Here is a 16,924-nt window from a genome sequence, read left to right as displayed (position 1 = left end):
TTTATTAAGTAGAGAAGTATTTAGGATTTAATCAAGACCACAGAAGCAGAAGTATGGAGGGGCTCCTGAGTTCCCCACTGAGCACTTGGGCTTCCTGGTGCTTCTTCCCACCCACGTGGGATTTTGCAGATTTCCATTCCTCTGAAATGCCTCAGTAATGACAGTGCAGAGAAGTACACTAAGAATTAAAACAAACTTTTGAGTTTGACTAAGGGGCAGGGTGTAGCTTAATGGAAATAAAGAGGACTAGAAATTGGAGAACAATGATCTTGAATCCCAGCTATGTTACTGATTTGAGGATGTTTCCTTCGATGTCTTCCAAGACTGTAAGACAGCTATTTTGAGCCTGAATCACAGAGAAACTGGATGAAGAGGTGCACGTACAGCTTTGAACCAGCTCTTAGTTCCTTCCCAATGCTTGGTGTTAGTGATGTGCTGTTAGTATATTGGGAAGGGTTTGCTGCAGATGCCCCACTTGTAGCAGAGTGGTCCCACCTCCACAATGGGAGTTGTTTTCCCTTTCATTCTCCCTGTATTGGACACAGAAAGGTCACCAGGAGAGATGCTTCAGGCTGCTGTGTGGTGCAGCATTTTCAGCATTTTGGGAAATGTATTCAGAGCCTCTGAACCAGAAGATGCAACTTTTGTCTTCATTTTGGCTCCAGGAATGTTCAGGGTGGATAAAACCTTGTTTTTCTTTTTAATTCAATCACGTAATCCGTTCAATGGGTGGTAGGGTTTCTTTTAGGCAGGAATAGTCTTTATTTGTATCAGTAAAACCAGTATTTTACTTAGAAAATTTGTTTTCCACACTAGAGAATCTGCTGTGTTTTGGTACTTCTTGGCGAGCTGTGAAAAAATTGTCTTAGCTTTTATCTCAGTGTCCTTTCTGTAAAATGAGACTCTGAGGGCTTTCTTTTTAAGATACCTTGAGGACCTCCAAGTGGGACGTGCTGGTTGCTGGTGATGGAAGTGCTATTTATTTGTAGTGTGATCTTTCTCTGCTCTATTTCTGCTTATTGTACTCGGGTTCTAGGGCTTTCCCCCGTCTGTCCCCATGCATTTATCTCCTGAAGACGGAAGACACCTTCACACACTGACACGGATGTTCGGATGCACGCTTACATCATCCCGCTGCTTCTGTAGGAGACAAGTGCGTTTCAAGTACCCCTCATAAACTCAAGTGGAAAAGGTTCATAATTTGGACCGAAGCCAAACAGTTTAAAAATCCCACGCACGAGCTACGTGAGTACCTTCTGTGCTTGTGTGGTTCCACATTTCACAGACGCTCCTGCGTGAAACTGGCTGCGTTTCTTGCGTTTGTCAGTGGCGCAGGAGTTTCAGGCCAGAATCTTCAAATTCCTGACTTCTGGGATGCCAGGACCTGACCTTTCTGTAGGGCAAAGCCTCTGTAGTTCCCTCTAAAATCTGTGGGGAAAAAACAAAACTACTAACAAATAAGATAGGTGGTGTTTCCATGTGTTTTTTGTTGGTTGCATATTTTTTTAAGCTGATTTTTCAAAATTACGTGTCATTTCTGTTTGCATAATGATGTATGTGTACTGTACGGGGATGGGGGTAGGACGATGCCCCTGAGCAATGGAGATCTTCTCGCAGTAGATCCGCCTGCTGTGCTGCTTGGTTTGCTGGCTGAACCACGCACGGTTCCTCCAAGCAGGAATCCCTGCAGTGGGGGCAGAAACTCTGAGTATGCCTCTAATTTTTACATCTGCTGAAGCTTTTTAAGGTAGTCACCATCAGAAGTAAAGGAGTTCTGTACTGCAGAGCTCCCAAATCCGTACATCTTATTAACTTTGCACCAGCCTGTTTCTTTGGAGAACTTGTTTTTATCTTCTCATCTTCTGTGAGGTGACTGCACTAAATCCAAGGTGACTTTGCTAAATCCCCCACAAGCTGTTGCTTATAAAACATCCTTGTCGTTCTTCCCTTAATCTTTGTTCATGGTAATGAGAGCTGGAGAACAACAGAAGGGGGTTTTGCAGGGATCTTTTGGAGGTTGTTTCTCCTTAACTGTTCAGGTTTATCCACGTAAGAGGGAGCAGAAGGCAGGGTGCCACTACCTGATCGCTCCTTCCCTGTGTGCCGTCAGTCACAACAGGTACAGGCGCTGCATCTGCCAAACCTGAAAGGCTGCACCTCGTTCTTTGTGCGAGCCCCCATTGAGACCAGCTCTGGATTGCTATTTTTAAATATTTTGTGTGTGTGTGAGTTTGTGTGAATACTCGGTTTTGTTTTCATATAAATATTTTGAGCGTTTATGCTTTATTTTTGTGGGATTTTTTTTGTTTGTTTGCGTTTAACCTCTGCGAAATCTGATGAATGTTAAATCCATGGTTAATGTCTCTTTGAAAGACAGCAAAGCTGAAACAAACAGTGCAGAAGAGAGGCCCGGCTTTCTGGTCTGGAGGCCAACACCCTGAAGATCTTCCATCTGACAAATGGGCACCACTGGTGAAGGATTTGCCGAGGATCAGTTTTTCCCAAATGCCTACTCCTGCTTCACATTAACTTGAGGGGAGGACACCTCTTGTTTGAGGTCTTTGCATGTCTTGTCCAGAGAATCTGATGCCATCTGGTTCTTACGGTCTTTTAAATTTTCTTTTCCAATTACTGCACAGCAGGTATGCTTTTTTTCTCCCTAATATTTGCCCAAGTTACACGCCCTTTTCATCAGCCTCTTGTCACAAAAGGGCTCCCATCCGTTTCTGTGCAGGACTGGTGCCTGAAGGCTGGCAAAAAGGGAAGCCTTTTTGCTTCTTTCTAGGTCACTTCTGCATCCCCTCTTCTTTAGCAGTGAGCAGGAATAATAAGTAATGAATGAGCAATTAACACAGGCCCTTCAGAAGCTGATATTTGTAGATATCAGCAATGTATATTTAACAAAAAGGTTTTTATAAGTGATCAGAAGTTTGTTGAGGATGTCCGAGTGCAAGTGTCCGAGATACTGTACTTCCAGGGATGCTTCCATTCACAATGGATTCATGACTTATATTTTCTTCCCAACTATTCTTTTTCTTTTTTGTTTTTTCTAATCTATTTCTGCCTTATTCATCCAGCCTGTAAAATCTCGCAGAGAAAAACGCATGCCCTACATTCGCACAGCACTTAAAGCAATGGGCGTTTTGTTTTACCCTTTGATTAACCGTAGTCACTTTTTGGTCATGCTGCTCTCCAGGTCAGAATGGGAAACCAAGGAAATGGAATTTAACTTCATTTTACTGATTCCCAGAAAATTTCAAGACCAAATTAATAATTAAAAAAAAAAAAAAAAAAAAAAGGAAAAAAAATAAAGATCCTGGTTGTTTTCCTTCTAGAAGCTCCCTTTCATCTCCTGATTTATTTTTTTTTTTAGTAGAGAACATTTGAATTTAAATGCAATGGGAAGATAACACGCACACTTAATAAAACAAGTGCTTCTATACTTAGGAAAGACCCAATTGTTATCAGTGGAAAATTCCAGGCGCTGCTGCTTTTAACGTCACGCTAAGTGGCACCTCGAAGTGTTTTGTGTTCGTAACGTTTGCCAGAATATAAATGGAAAGGATTTCTGACAAAAATAATATTGGCGTTGTGCGGAGCGCGAAGGAATGCTGTAGCAGCGCATAAAAGCCAGGGATGTGCCAGGGCTGATGGCGAGACGGGCGGCAGAGGGTGCCCCGTGCTCTGATGAGCGCGGTGGTAGCTGAAGGTGGCCGAGATGAGGAGCAATGGGGACGGCCACGTGCCTGCACCTTGCAGCCAGACCCTCCTGCAGGCAGCAGTGGGTACCTGCGGGGATCCTGCCCGGCCCTCTGAGCTGACATTTCTTTCAGCTGCCTCGTTTGCTGCTGGAGGCTTTTGCCTCATACCCCTGCAGGTGCTACAGGGAGCGAAACCTCCTGGTCAGGCGGTGGCCATCGCTGCAGTTTGCATCCCATGCCTCCGTGCGATGCCAGCAGGAGCAGAACCGCTTTTTTTTCCCCCGTGGTGATCTGCATCCCTGGCCATGGGGGTTGTTTCCCTCCGGCTCAGCTTCCCAGCGACTCGCTGTGAGCTCCCGTGCCGGGGGACGGCTGCAGGGGTCAGCGCTCGCCTGGGGCAGCTCAGCAGCCGCAGCCCAGGGCGCTGGGAGAGGCCCTGCAGAAACTGCGGTGGTGCAGAGGCTCCTCCCTGCTTGCTGTGGGACAAGGCCATGTAAGGCTGAGCCAATTTTGAGACTCCAAATGACCAAGATCCTGTTAGCCTCCTGCACATGGGGATAGCAGTTGGCACATCCGTCGTGCCGGCTGCCTGTTCTTCGGCACTCCCGTGTGTGAAATCCATGCAGCTCAACTGGGGCTATGTACGTGTAAAACCAGCCCCTTCTTAAACGAGTTTCAATCTTTTCAGCCTGTGGGGCTGGTACCTCACTGCCATTGTCCTGATGGGTCATTAAGTAAGGGAGGGCTTGCCCTTTGGTTCCGAAATTTTATTCACTGTAGCTCTTAAAATTTGCATCTTCTTTCAGCTGCTGGTGAGATGCTTTAGCTACTAATCCCTATCTCTTTTACTTTGTTCTTTATTCTCCTGACGCTCTTATCCCCAATTTCATTCATTCTGTATTTGCCTGGTACTCTTATTCCAAATTTCATTCCACCGGTCCTGGTCATACACATACTCTCAGCCTGGGAAGCAAAGCATTTGCTGTCTCTTCAGCCCATGTCCATGGCGTTTAGCTCTTTATTCATAAATCAGTTTTTCTTAGCTTCCTAATATTAGGCTTGCTCTTCTTTGAACATGTTCTACTATTTCAGTGACTTTCTGGTGCTGTGATGCCCGGGACTGAACATGTTTTTCCAGCTGGGTTTGTGCCAGAGCTATTTAAAGTCGCTGTTGTATTCCTTCCCTCTCCCCCTTTCTCTGTGACCCGACATACCGTGTGCAGGCAGCCCAGACTTGCACGCAGCTTGTTTTCAGGCAGGTTAAACTTTGAACTCCTGGCAGGTCTATTCTCCCTGTAGGTCTGTAGTCCTCTAGTATTCATTACTTTGCAGTTTACATATCTCCATAGAGTATGTTTTGGATTTTTTTCCCAAGCTTTACTGATTTTTGGTACTTCTTTCATGTTGTATTTCACCGCTTCCTGGTGGTTTGATGCTGACCTCTCCCTGATACATCCGCATCTCTCAGTACCTCAATTTAATGTTTCAATTTTGACTTCAATTATCTACTTCTCCTCATTAAAAATTCCCCAAGGAACACCTCACTGACGGGGTGAGGGTGCAAGGGCACAATCAGATGTTCTCTCTCCCCCACGACTGCTCCAGACTTGCGGCAGAATAGCAGGACGTGATGCAGCCAAGGTGCTCCTGCCAAGAGTTTTACGGATTGCATTCGGCCGAGCAGAACCACTGCCTCCCCTAAATGGCAACGATGGAGCAGAGAGGAGCAGCAAGTAGGTGGTGGTGAAATACAGACACCACAAGTCAGGGTTTCTTAATTCAGACCGTGGCCTTGTTTTTACCCGTCCGGGAGTCTGTTTGTTTTTCTGGCTGTTTTTTCTAGTGCCTTTCGGCCAGGCACAGCATCTTTCTGTAGAAGTGATTCCTTGCAGAAATACTCCTTGCTTTGCTTTAAAGTGATTTCGGGGCTGACTCAACCGTTGCAGCCTCATCTCGTTTCTGCTGTGTGAAGGTCCCGAGCCCTGCCTTGCCGTGCTGGCAAGAAGCCGGATGACCTTGCAGGACTGCCTGAACTAACGCTGTGTGCCGAACCACTCGCCTGATGCTGGGAAGAGGTCTGGGTGGGGAGGAAGGGATGGGTGAATCCTTCTGCCCTTGCTCTGGCTGGGAGCTCATCAGCAACCACCGCGCAGGCTTTGCAGATCTGATCCCTTCCCCATCACAGGGGCAGCCCCAAGGCACAGCCCATGGAAGGAGCCACTTGCTGTCTGGTGACTTTGGTTGCACCCATTCTTTGTGGTGGTTACCTTTGGATGCCCACAATTATTTGTCTCCTGAACAGGGAATGCCTGTGAAATTCGCTGAGAGAAGACAGGGCCCTACAGAGCGGCCTTTGCCCAAAAGGGATCATTTGCTTAGCTTAAATTCTGGCTCTCTTTGGCTGTTAGTAGTGGGCCGTAAAAGCTTTACTGACGTAGTATAGACGGTAGTAAACTATTTCAACTGCAGCTTTCAGAAAAAAATCTTTAAAATCCACTTTTTTTTTTTTTTTAACCATTAGCTGTCATTTTGACATTTTCAGATTCCAGCTCTCCTCCGCGATAGGCCGTGTTACTAGGTGGGGCGCTGTGCTGCTCTGGGGGCTGAGACACCGAACGGTTACAGGCAGAAGCCACAGGCATGTCTGGAGGAGATAATTGTAATTAGTGCAATTAAAATCCCAGCCGTTACTGGCCTAAATTATCCAAAGGTTGCTATACTCTTGTCCAGAGAAAAGTTATTTTCCCACTGTTAAGGAACATGATGGAATCGGTCAGCAATGTGTGTTCAGAAACAAATACTTGAGCATAGGCTAGCACAGCAAAGGCTTTTTTATTTTATTTTATTTTATTTTTTTCCCAGCAACCAGCTGAGTCTCAGCAGTGACTTGAAGGCCTGCCAAGTCATGAAAGTCAAGGCCAGGACCTTGTCAAAAAAACAGCCTAGTGAGGGCCTTTGGACACTGCTGTGCAAAGGATACTGCTTTAGCAGAGCAGATGTTCTTAGTCCAAGCTTGATACGCTTGGAAGAGGTGCCAGTCGACAAAAATAGTTGTATTTTCTAGGGTAGATGGGGCAGATGGAAAAGAACGCCGTCTGTTTCAAGCTAGTTCTTTTTTTGTATTTGTGTTTTTTTCTGTAATTGTGGAGGATTCAAGTTGATTGTGGGTGGCTTGCTGTATACGAATCCTAAAAACGTATCTTGCCTCGTTACTTGGTTTGATTTCCTTAAGAGACAAAACACTCGAATGTAAGCGGACCACCTGTGTGTTCCGCACCATTCGAGGCATCCAAAAAGTCTGGAATGGTCAACACCACGCGCCCACAAATGAGTAAAGTGTCTTGTTATTCTGGGCAGCGCTAAGAAGTATTTTTAGCTCTTTCTTTTTTTTTTTTTAATTGCTGAAACGTGATAACAGAAACAGATCTTTTGTTGTTGTTTTCGTCTGTTCAGAGTGATGACTTGAAGCACACGGGCAACAGAGATAATGTAAAATAATGTTTTGTGGGTCGTTGTACATATGTACCCAGCTGGCATGTGCTCCATAAGATCAGATATATTCCAAAGGCAAACCATCTTGATCAGCAGCTAAGGAGGCCTTATGTATTAGACTTTTTAGGAACTTAGGAACATGTAATTGACAAAATATTGCTCTGTTCTTAACTTCGTTGCCTTGCTTTTCAGCAGCCTTAATATTTCATTGACTTCTTGCATAGTTGGTTGTACCAAGCTGAAGGCTTTCTTTTTAATGGTAGTGCAAACTACCATTACCAAACTACCATTAAGAGTTTACTTAAACCTAGCACATAGGCAATGTGCTTGCTTTGACAAATTTTGCTAGGGAAACCACTGGTGGCTTCCAAAATATTTTCAGTTATGATGGGTTCATACTTACATAACTGTATTGAGTCTCATCCCCTCTCTATCTCCATTCAGTTGCTTTTCCGAAGAAGATTTGTTTTTATTGTTCAGTCTTAAGAGACAAAATTTGCCTTGCTCGGTGAATGGGATGATTTGGCTTTTTAACGCCATGGATCTTCTGTTTATCACGTCAAACTCTTGTGTGGGTTGTTGATTTTTTTTGGGGGGTAGGGATGGAATTTCTGGCTCAGAGAAGTAGGGAAAGGAGAACAAAGATCTAATCCAGCTGTTTAGGACTCTTTCATTCATTTTTACTGTACCCAGTGCTGCTGAGGTGGCTATATAAAACAATTAGCTATGGCGGGATGAAGGAAAGGAAGAATTTTCATGACACGAAGTACAGTGATAGTTAGTGATGTTGTCACTTTATACTGCAGGGCATGGCATGTGTGACTAAGAGAGGCTTTCCCTGGAGTGGTTTTGTGTTTGTGCTGGTGACTATTAATTCAACCAGTCACGAGTACAGCTGTCAGCTTTCAATATGTGACCATCCTAAGGTATTCTGTAAGAACCGAAGACTGCTTTGAAGTTACCTGGTCTGGTTTCAGCAATGCCGACAAAATTAATTTGAGATTTGTAGATCTGTAAAGATTATGCATGTGTTTTACTTATAGGAGGAATCACAACTCGGTTAACACATCTGTAGTAGATCTTAATCCATGCAGCACTTGGCTTTTCCTTTCCCCACCTCCCAGTAGAGTACGGTACCATCTTCTTAGTTTCCCTGAGCAAGCGTAGGTTTAATGGACTCAGTAGAAATGGCAGATGTGACAGGTTTTATTCCCACATCGTTTTCAAACATAGAATGTACTCCAGTAAGCAGTTGTATGAGGCGCCTTTTTTAGACATGACATTTAAGAGAATTTCCAAATGCCTTCAGTGGTTTTCATTGCTTGGGGGATGCAATCATGAATGGGCATAGGGCAAGAAATGGCAATCATAGTAACCAGTGAACCATTTCAGAGTAAAATTTGATTTTAATATTATTTCACATTTTACTTTTCCTCAAAATGATTCTATGAAAAGGAACTGTTTTTCATGTCAACATTACCTTTTCAATAATAAATAATGCTTAGTATTGTCCAGCAAGGTACATGATCAACCCTAAACCATCTACAGGCTGGATTCTGGATGAGCGTGTTGATTTTTTTTTCCTTTGTTTGCATATGACTGATAGTATTCCATTAGCTGGTTTTTATTTTTTATTTTATTTTATTTTATTTTATTTTATTTTATTTTATTTTATTTTATTTTATTTTATTTTATTTTATTTTATTTTATTTTATTTTATTTTATTTTATTTTATTTTATTTTATTTTATTTTATTTTATTTTATTTTTCTCAATAATTGACATTAAATGTGTAGTTTGGGGGGGGTGTAGATTGGTTTCTTTTTTTTTTTTCATCATACCAAAGTAATTATAGTACTGCAGCTATCCGGTTTGTTAAGCAGAGGAAGTATTCTGTGGAGCAGATCAGTTGGACTTGTTGGGATTTCCTTTTTGTGACAGTCTTAAAAGATTCTTTAACTAGTTGATCTCATATCTAGTTTTCTAGTTTTAAGTTATAAATTTAATGAGGGAAAATGTGTTTCTGCCTTTTCAATTTCATTTTTATCAACAGGCAAGTTAGGGATTGAACTAGACTGAATGGGGAAAAATACTCCTTCAACATAGAGAAGAGACCATGGATGTCTCTCACCTCATGACTTCAGCGCGTCGTGGCTCTGAGGTTTAGGCAGTGATTTCTCTCCATTCAGTAGAGCTTTGACAAGAAATGCATAGTACTCGAATATTACATACCTGATTTTAATAACTGATGCTATGTTTCGGTCTTAATGTTAGTTGTTTGCTCTTCTTCTAGGGACATGGTTTAATGGGTGACATTGGTAGTAGGGTTGGACCAGATGATCTTGAAGGTCTTTTCCATCCTTAATGATTCTGTGATTCTCTGATTCTGAACCATGATGTTGTTGGCTCCTATTCACTATGACTGTTGTCTACAGATCAGTTTGTGGTGAGATGCACAGCCTGGCCTTTGTGAAAATTAATGGCAAGCCTGAAATCTGTTATTATACGAAATTTTTATTCTTGGGAACAGTTAGAATTTAACCAGAATTGTATTTCCATATTCTATATTCCAAATGCACATGCTTATAGAGGTATTTGTATGCCAAAATTGCAGGTGGGAGTTGTGAAAGGAATGGTAAGCATTATCTGCAAGTTATCAGTCAGTGTGAAGCTCTCTCATTTCTAGTGCTTGAATAATTGCAGCAGGATATGAACATTTTGTGTTGTTCGCATTAATAAGTAAAGAAGTTTGTTGCCTTAATAAGTGTTTAAGTTCTAAATGAGCTTTTCATCTCAAACTGCTTTCAGAGCTGTGAATTCATTAGTACAGACATGATAAAATGGTGTTTAAATCACTGATGAAGTTTGTTAAAGAAAGTCCTTATAAATCCATTTTTTTTTCTATAAAGCAAATCCGAAGAAATTACAAAGCATTGTTACGTTTCTGAAACAACAGACTACTTTGTAAATTACCTGATATCTAGGAGATTATCTACTCTTACTGTTTTGGAGGCTAATGATAGAAATGTTTTATGCAGGTTCCGACTGGAACATCTCGTCAGAGTTACCCAACTACCAGCTATCAGGACTTCAGCAACTGGGAATCTCTAATGAAAATTAAAGAGGGGCTGCTAAGACAGAGAGAGATCGTGATCGATCGGTGAGTAAGCTGCTCCTGCTGCATGTTAGATGACATAAAAGCTATGGTGTAGAAACTGACTTTCAGGAGAGCTGCTTATTCAGTAAAGTTGTTAGGTTTCAGTCCAGCAAATGTTTACGCACAAAATATGTGGTACCTAGACCTTGCCAGGAGAGAAGACAGGCCACTTGCTAAAAGTCTTTTACTGATTTGGGAATGTACTTAGGGGTCTGATGCTTCTGCAGTGGAAAAGAGAGAGCAGACCAACAGCCAGTCCTGCTGTCAGCCTGCCCAGCCTAGCTTCTTACACATCTTCGTGTTTGTATCAGACATTTTTCTGCTTGTGAACGGGTCTTGGGAGTGATGCAACATGTCAAGTAGTAAGCTGCATTGAACTCATTTTCTTCTCCGTGACCAGCAGAGATATGCAGTATATTTGAAACCAGCTGGTAAAGCTTTGAGAACTTGGTCTTTGCAGAAACATGGAGTGGTAAAATCCTATTTAAATGCTCATACAAATTGTGTAGATAATAAAATACTAAATTCTGTATGTCAAGAAATACATTGTTTCTAATTGAAATTGGCATCAGTCTGAGATAGGCCTTGGCAGCAGCTCACTGCTTTAAGTTTCTAGTATAGTTGAAGTAATTTCTTGAATTCTTGAAGTTCTAACTTAATGATGAAATGAAGCCTTAATGAGGAAAACGTGCTTTTATGAAAGGGCTTGAGCTTAATGAAGCTTACACTAAATTAGCAGATGTCATCAGGAGCTGCAGTTTGGATGCAGGACATTTAGGAAGGGCATTTTTATATTTGATACAATTATCATTTGGCTAAGTCTGTGTTTTAATAATAAACTCTTGGCTCGTGGCTGAAAGAGGAGTGGTTGTTCTGATCTTGAAATAGTTTTGCCCTCTTATTGCTTCTTTGCTCCGCAGCCTGAGGAGAACCGTGTAAAGCAGGTGCATGCTAATCACAGGAATGTCAGGCATCCATGATGAATGTTTTCATACTTCATCTGGTAGTTACTCTCCCTTAATGGGTGGAGATAGACAGCTTCGGCACGATTTTCTTTGGCAGCAGAATTATGCACAGTCTGTTCCTTCCTCTGTTGCAACAGAAGAAGGAGCTGCAGTGGTTTACAACGTTTCTGCCCCCAGCAATCTGACCGGTGCCTCTGCTGTCGCTGCAGTGATGGCCAGCATCAGCTTCCCCGATAGTAATGCTGTGTAACATGCAACACGCCTTTCGGTGCCCAGGCTGTCACCAGCATTTGTAAGGACGTTGTGCGTGATGGCCAGGGGCTGGCTTTGGTGCCTCTGCCGAGCAGCTACACTCTACGTGAAGGCTTGTTAGACAGTGGCAACTAAAATGTCAGTTCACATTATTCTTCTCACACTGAAAACGGATTTATAGTCAAGGGTGAAGTTTCATTTTACTGAAGTGACAGTTTGCAACCTAGTTACCTGCTAATGTTACTTGATACAGTCCATCCTGAGGAAGAAAAGCTATTTTTTGACATCCCATGGCATTGTATTTGTTCTTTTTTTTGTACAAAACATACTTCTGAATGACTTAGAGATAGCGAATACGGTTCTCTCTGGATTTAAGAGAGAAGTCAGTTGAGGTGATTCCTTTCCATTCAGCTGAAAAGGCAAAATATGCTCTGAAAGCTATTGAAGTGAACAAAGACCACTTAGTGATATTGCAGTCATTTGCTTTAAGTAGACACTGGGAGTTACAGTTAAGCACAATGTAAATTGCAATAATGCAGTATAATAATGCACCACAGGGAAAGTGTTCTTTTAAATATTGAGCCTGCATTTGGGCAAAAAAAAAAAGCCTTAAAATTTATGATTTAAAAATGAAATAAAATAATTTCAAATAGATCATTTATGTTATTTAAAGTTAGTACAAAATGATATTGCATGTTTGGAAGGATTTTGCAAAAGATTTTCTTTTTTTTTTTTTTTTATAAAGAAATACTGTCTTCTATGCCAAAAAATATTGATGATTTCGCTCACGGAGCAAATAGTACATACATGCTGTCCAAAATCCTAGAAGCAGAGAACCATTATAAAGTGTTAGTGTTTATATTTATTATTAGATGGAGTATTCACAATACTTATGTACGAGTAATATCTTTTTTCAAGGCTATCTGTATTTTACCAGGGTAGACACGAGACATTGCACTGAGAATCAGGATGATGTTTGGGACCCAACCTAGGTCTGCTGAGGGTTGTGCTCAGTGGCACAGAGTCTGGTTGGAGGCCTGTAGCTAGCGGTGTCCCCAGGGGTCCATACTGGGTCCAGTCTTGTTCAACTTACTCATTAATGACCTGGATGAAGGGATAGAGTGCACCCTCAGCAGGTTTGCTGATAGCACAAAGCTGGGACGAGTGGCTGAGACACCAGAGGGTTGTGCTGCCATTCAGAGGGACCTGGATAGGCTGGAGAGCTGGGTGGAGAGGAACCTCATGAAATTCAACAAAGGCAAGTGCAGGATCCTTCACCTAGGGAGGAATAACCCCAAGCAGCAGTACAGGTGGGGGCTGACCTGCTGGAGAGTGGCTCTGCAGAGAGAGACCTGGGGTTCCTGGTGGACAGCAGGCTGACCATGAGCCAGCAATGGGCCCTTGTGGCCTAGAAGGCCAACGGTACCTTGGGGTACATCAGGAAGAGTGCTGCCAACAGGCTGAGGGAGTGATCCTCTACTCAGCCCTGGTGAGGCCACAGCTGGAGTCTTGTGTCCAGTTCTGGGCTCCCCAGTACAAGAGGGACATGGAGCTCCTGGAGCGAGTCCAGCAGAGGGCTACAAAGATGATGAGGGGACTGGAGCATCTCTCTCATGAGGAGAGGCTGAGAGAGCTTGGCCTGTTAGCCTGGAGAAGAGATGGCTGAGAGGGGATCTTATCAATGTGTATAAATATCTGAAGGGAGGGTGTCAAGAGGATGGGGCCAGACTCTTTTCAGTGATGTCTGGTGACAGGACAAGAGGCAGTGGGCACAAACTGAAGCACAGGAAGTTGCGGCTGAATATGAGGGGACACTTCTTTGCTGTGAGGGTGAGAGCCCTGGCATAGTTGCCCAGAGAGGTTGTGGAGTCTCCTTCTCTGGAGATACTCAAAATCTGCCTGGGTGTGATCCTGTGCAGTGTGCTCTAGGTGGGCCTGCTTGGCAGGGGGTTGGACCAAAGGATCTCCAGAGGTCCCTTCCAGCCTCAGCCATGCTGTGAGGCCAAAAGGCTACTGGTCTACTTGGCCTTACCTTAAGCTCCTCAAGCCGATTCAAATTCTGAATACTGGCCTAAAATAATTGTACAAAGCTGGCTAAATTTTGGCTAATTAGAATTCAAGATGATGGTATTTAAGCTGCTTATGTTTCTAGAAAGTGGAAGAGGAATTCTGCTGCTGACAGAGGTCTTGGTAGGTGTTGGCCGAAAAAGCCCTTTATGATTGTAGTTCTTGAAGAGTTTTAAAAGGTGTGGTCTTCTTAAAACATGTCTCATGTTGAATTTACTGTCTGATAACTGGAGGATGTGAGCAAGACTTGTTTAATTCTTGAGGGGAACAAGAGCTTGGGAGAGCTGGGTTACCCTCCTGCTGTCTGGAAGCTGAGGAGCGGCACAGCAAACAGCAGGATACTGGAGGGTGGTGCTCCGAGCCCTGCTGCTCCAGCCTTAGCTGTTTGCTGTTGACAGGTACAAGGAAGAGTTGGATGAGAAGAAACATCCCGGGAACACCCTTATCTTGCTCTTGTCACCAGCTGCCCTTTCAACTGCCCGGGTGCTGTCCAGTTTATTTGAGGTTAAAACACACTCTTCTGCTGTGAGTTGCGCCAGGAGCCAGGAGGTGGAGGAGCTGAATGTCACTTCGCACCACACACCTTGTTCTGTGTGGAGTGCTTAAGTCTGTTAATATGCAGGAAACAGAGGCTGTGGATGTAGCAGTCTCATCGAGCTATTTCACCTTTATCTTGTTATAAAGGTGGGGGGAGGAAACAAAAACCTGCTGCCTGTTCCCCTTCTTGCCCCACAATGACAAAAAAAAGCAACAGAAATCCAGCTCTTCAGGACTAGATTATTAGAATCCCAATCTTAACAATTTGGAAAAGCTGTAAACAAATTATTGTTTAAAACAATTCAAGGAACACCACTCACTGTGTAAATCACCTCACCTGGGTAGGTTGGTGTGTCACTGGAAATTCAAAGCCATGAACAGGATTGAAAAAAAAAAACAAAACTCAGCCACTTGCATTTGTGAATAGAGTAAGTGGCTTGATATATGTTCTATACACTGTGATGAATATCAGATTTTCTAGTAGATGATTTAAAATCAATTTGACACATGTAGTTGAACAAGTATAAATGAATGTAGTAGCAGAAATGGGTGGGTATAAAAGTGGATTTATTTTGCTTTCAAAGCTACGGTAGGAATTGCTGCCAATTTAATGAATCAGAGATTGAAATTTGCTTTTAAATCTGCTCTTAAAGAATGGGGAAGACCTCATTTTCAGAAAGGGAAAATGTGGCATGAGGGAGGAAGCCCAGCGTGTGTGTGCACACAGGAGCACGTTGGCGCTTCCTCAAAGTGTGTATCGCATTTTTTCCACTTAAGTTCTGTTGGTACAGGCTGTGAATAAGGGTCAGGGGTCTGAAGGGTTTTGTCTGTAAGAGGAAATCTGCTGCTGTAACAATTACTACTAGAATGTCACCCGCTGTACAAAATAATTGGATTATGTCATTGTCTTACTTCTCCCCTAGTTTCATATGTAACACTACATTGTGTTTAGCACCAGAGGGAGCCAACAGTGTTTGTGTTGGTTTAGAAAATTACAGCATCGCGTTCGAATTCTTTGTGTTGTTTCCGTGTTGTGTACTCTGTTCGGTACATTAACAATACTGAAATTACAGTGTTTTGGTGCAATTGGGAATGTGTTTTAAGGCTGGCCAGCCGCTGTGGATGTCTCCAGTGTGGTATTGGCACTGTTTGTTTGGCAGGGATCGCGTATAGGGGGGTATGTGAATAAATGCCAAATATCTGAACATATGACATAAGCTGCTGAGAATAACACTCCGCATGCAGGGTTCTCTTCCAGACAGCTTGAGGGCATTTGAACTGCTTTTTAAGGAAAGGCAGATATAAAAGTATAATTTTAGTGAATAGCTGTCATTCCTTGAGGCACAATAACATTTGCATTCTTAAAACAGTTGCTAAATCATTAGCTTTCCATCCAGAGTTGAATTACACTTCAATGTTTTCATTGGGACAGTTGTATTAGGTTTTCTGTCAAGTTGGCCTGCCTTGATTTGTTGACATCAAACTGCATGTGAGCTGGTAGTGTTCGTGTTACTGCTGGCGTAAAGCTGTAATTTGCTTAATTTGAGCATGCTCCGTTAAGATTTGCAGCCTTAGTATGTTCACTTGAGGGACAATTTGATGCCATTTTTGATGAAGTCAAAACAAACAGCTCTTCCTTAGGTAACAGCCTGAGTTGTGGCTCTAATGAGGGAAAGTAGGGCTGGAAAGGACCTGCCTGATGTTTGTGCCAGGCCATGGAGGATAAGCTGCAGTGGTATCGCTCCTGATCTCTGTAACCTGTTCTTGAAAGCCTGCAGTCGCAGATGGTCTACAGCCTTTCTAGGTAGGACAGTTTGCTGATTAATGAGCTTAAACATTAGAAAACTTTTCCTAATATGTCTTAGTCTTTCCTCCCAGGTCACGTTTCCTAGACCTCTGGTAGCTTTCATTATTCCTTGAATTCTCTCCAGCTGCTTTTATATCTTCCCCAAAGTGTCCAAAGCGGACAGCTGAGGCCTTCCTCCTGCCGTGTACGTGCCTCTCCCACAGGCCACCCCTCTGCAGCGCCTGGCTTTGCAGTACCGCCTCGTGCAGTTGTGCTCAGCTCTAATCCCAGACCTCCTTCTCTGGAACTGCTGCTGCAACAATTTCTGCCCTGTGAATTTAAATGTTTTTAGGCAGTTTCAATATTCGGCAGAAATGGGAACAGCAGGGGAGCGGCACAGCTTGCTCTGTATGCATCTGGTCAGGAGTCTGCAGGAGTTGCAAATCTCCTTGCAGAAGTAAGGGTGCCGTCCTCTGTGGGCAGACAGACGTGTCTGTGTCCCGCTTGTTCCTTCCACCCCCTTGCTTAAATAGTGGAGATCATTTGAGAAAGTCTGGTGAGTTGTTGAACATGCTTTTGCCTGGCCTCCCTTTACATCAGTGCTAGCTTACCTCCTGTGAGTCAGGCTAGCATGTCAAAAATATTCAAAATAATCATTTAAAAATGATTTGAGGGGAAAAAATCCACCCCAAAACCCCACCAGACTTGATTGCATTACAAAATCAGAGACCATCTCTTTTTTTTCCCTTTTTTTTTTTTTTTTTTTTTTTCTCATGAGCTTTAGTGGTGTCAGAGCTCTTTGGCCTTATCTTACAAGTTATGGAAAATGTATTTGCATTGTTCTTAAGACTTTGTTTACTGCTGATCTCTCTTCCTATCAGTACTTTGCACGTTTGGACTAGTGGTCCCAAGAGACGGTGCCTTTAAAACAAAGGGATATAAAAATTAGTATCCAACTTCTTAAAGCA

At 43.0% G+C, this 16,924-nt stretch overlaps 1 protein-coding gene across 1 annotated transcript in view; it reads left to right on the top strand.

Annotated features, from left to right (window-relative positions):
• Positions 1 to 16,924, top strand: part of CEP85L (centrosomal protein 85 like) — a 108,633-nt gene that overhangs the window by 69,698 nt on the left and 22,011 nt on the right. Inside the window, exon 4 of the mRNA XM_032185744.1 lies at positions 10,231 to 10,352. Coding sequence (XP_032041635.1) covers positions 10,231 to 10,352 — 122 coding nt within the window. The remainder of the gene's footprint in view (positions 1 to 10,230; positions 10,353 to 16,924) is intronic.

The sequence above is a fragment of the Aythya fuligula genome, chromosome 3 (assembly GCF_009819795.1).
Source record: "Aythya fuligula isolate bAytFul2 chromosome 3, bAytFul2.pri, whole genome shotgun sequence".
Classification (NCBI taxonomy): domain Eukaryota; kingdom Metazoa; phylum Chordata; class Aves; order Anseriformes; family Anatidae; genus Aythya; species Aythya fuligula.
The sequence above is the reverse complement of the archived record's forward strand: the minus strand, read 5'-3'. Positions and strand labels throughout refer to the sequence as shown.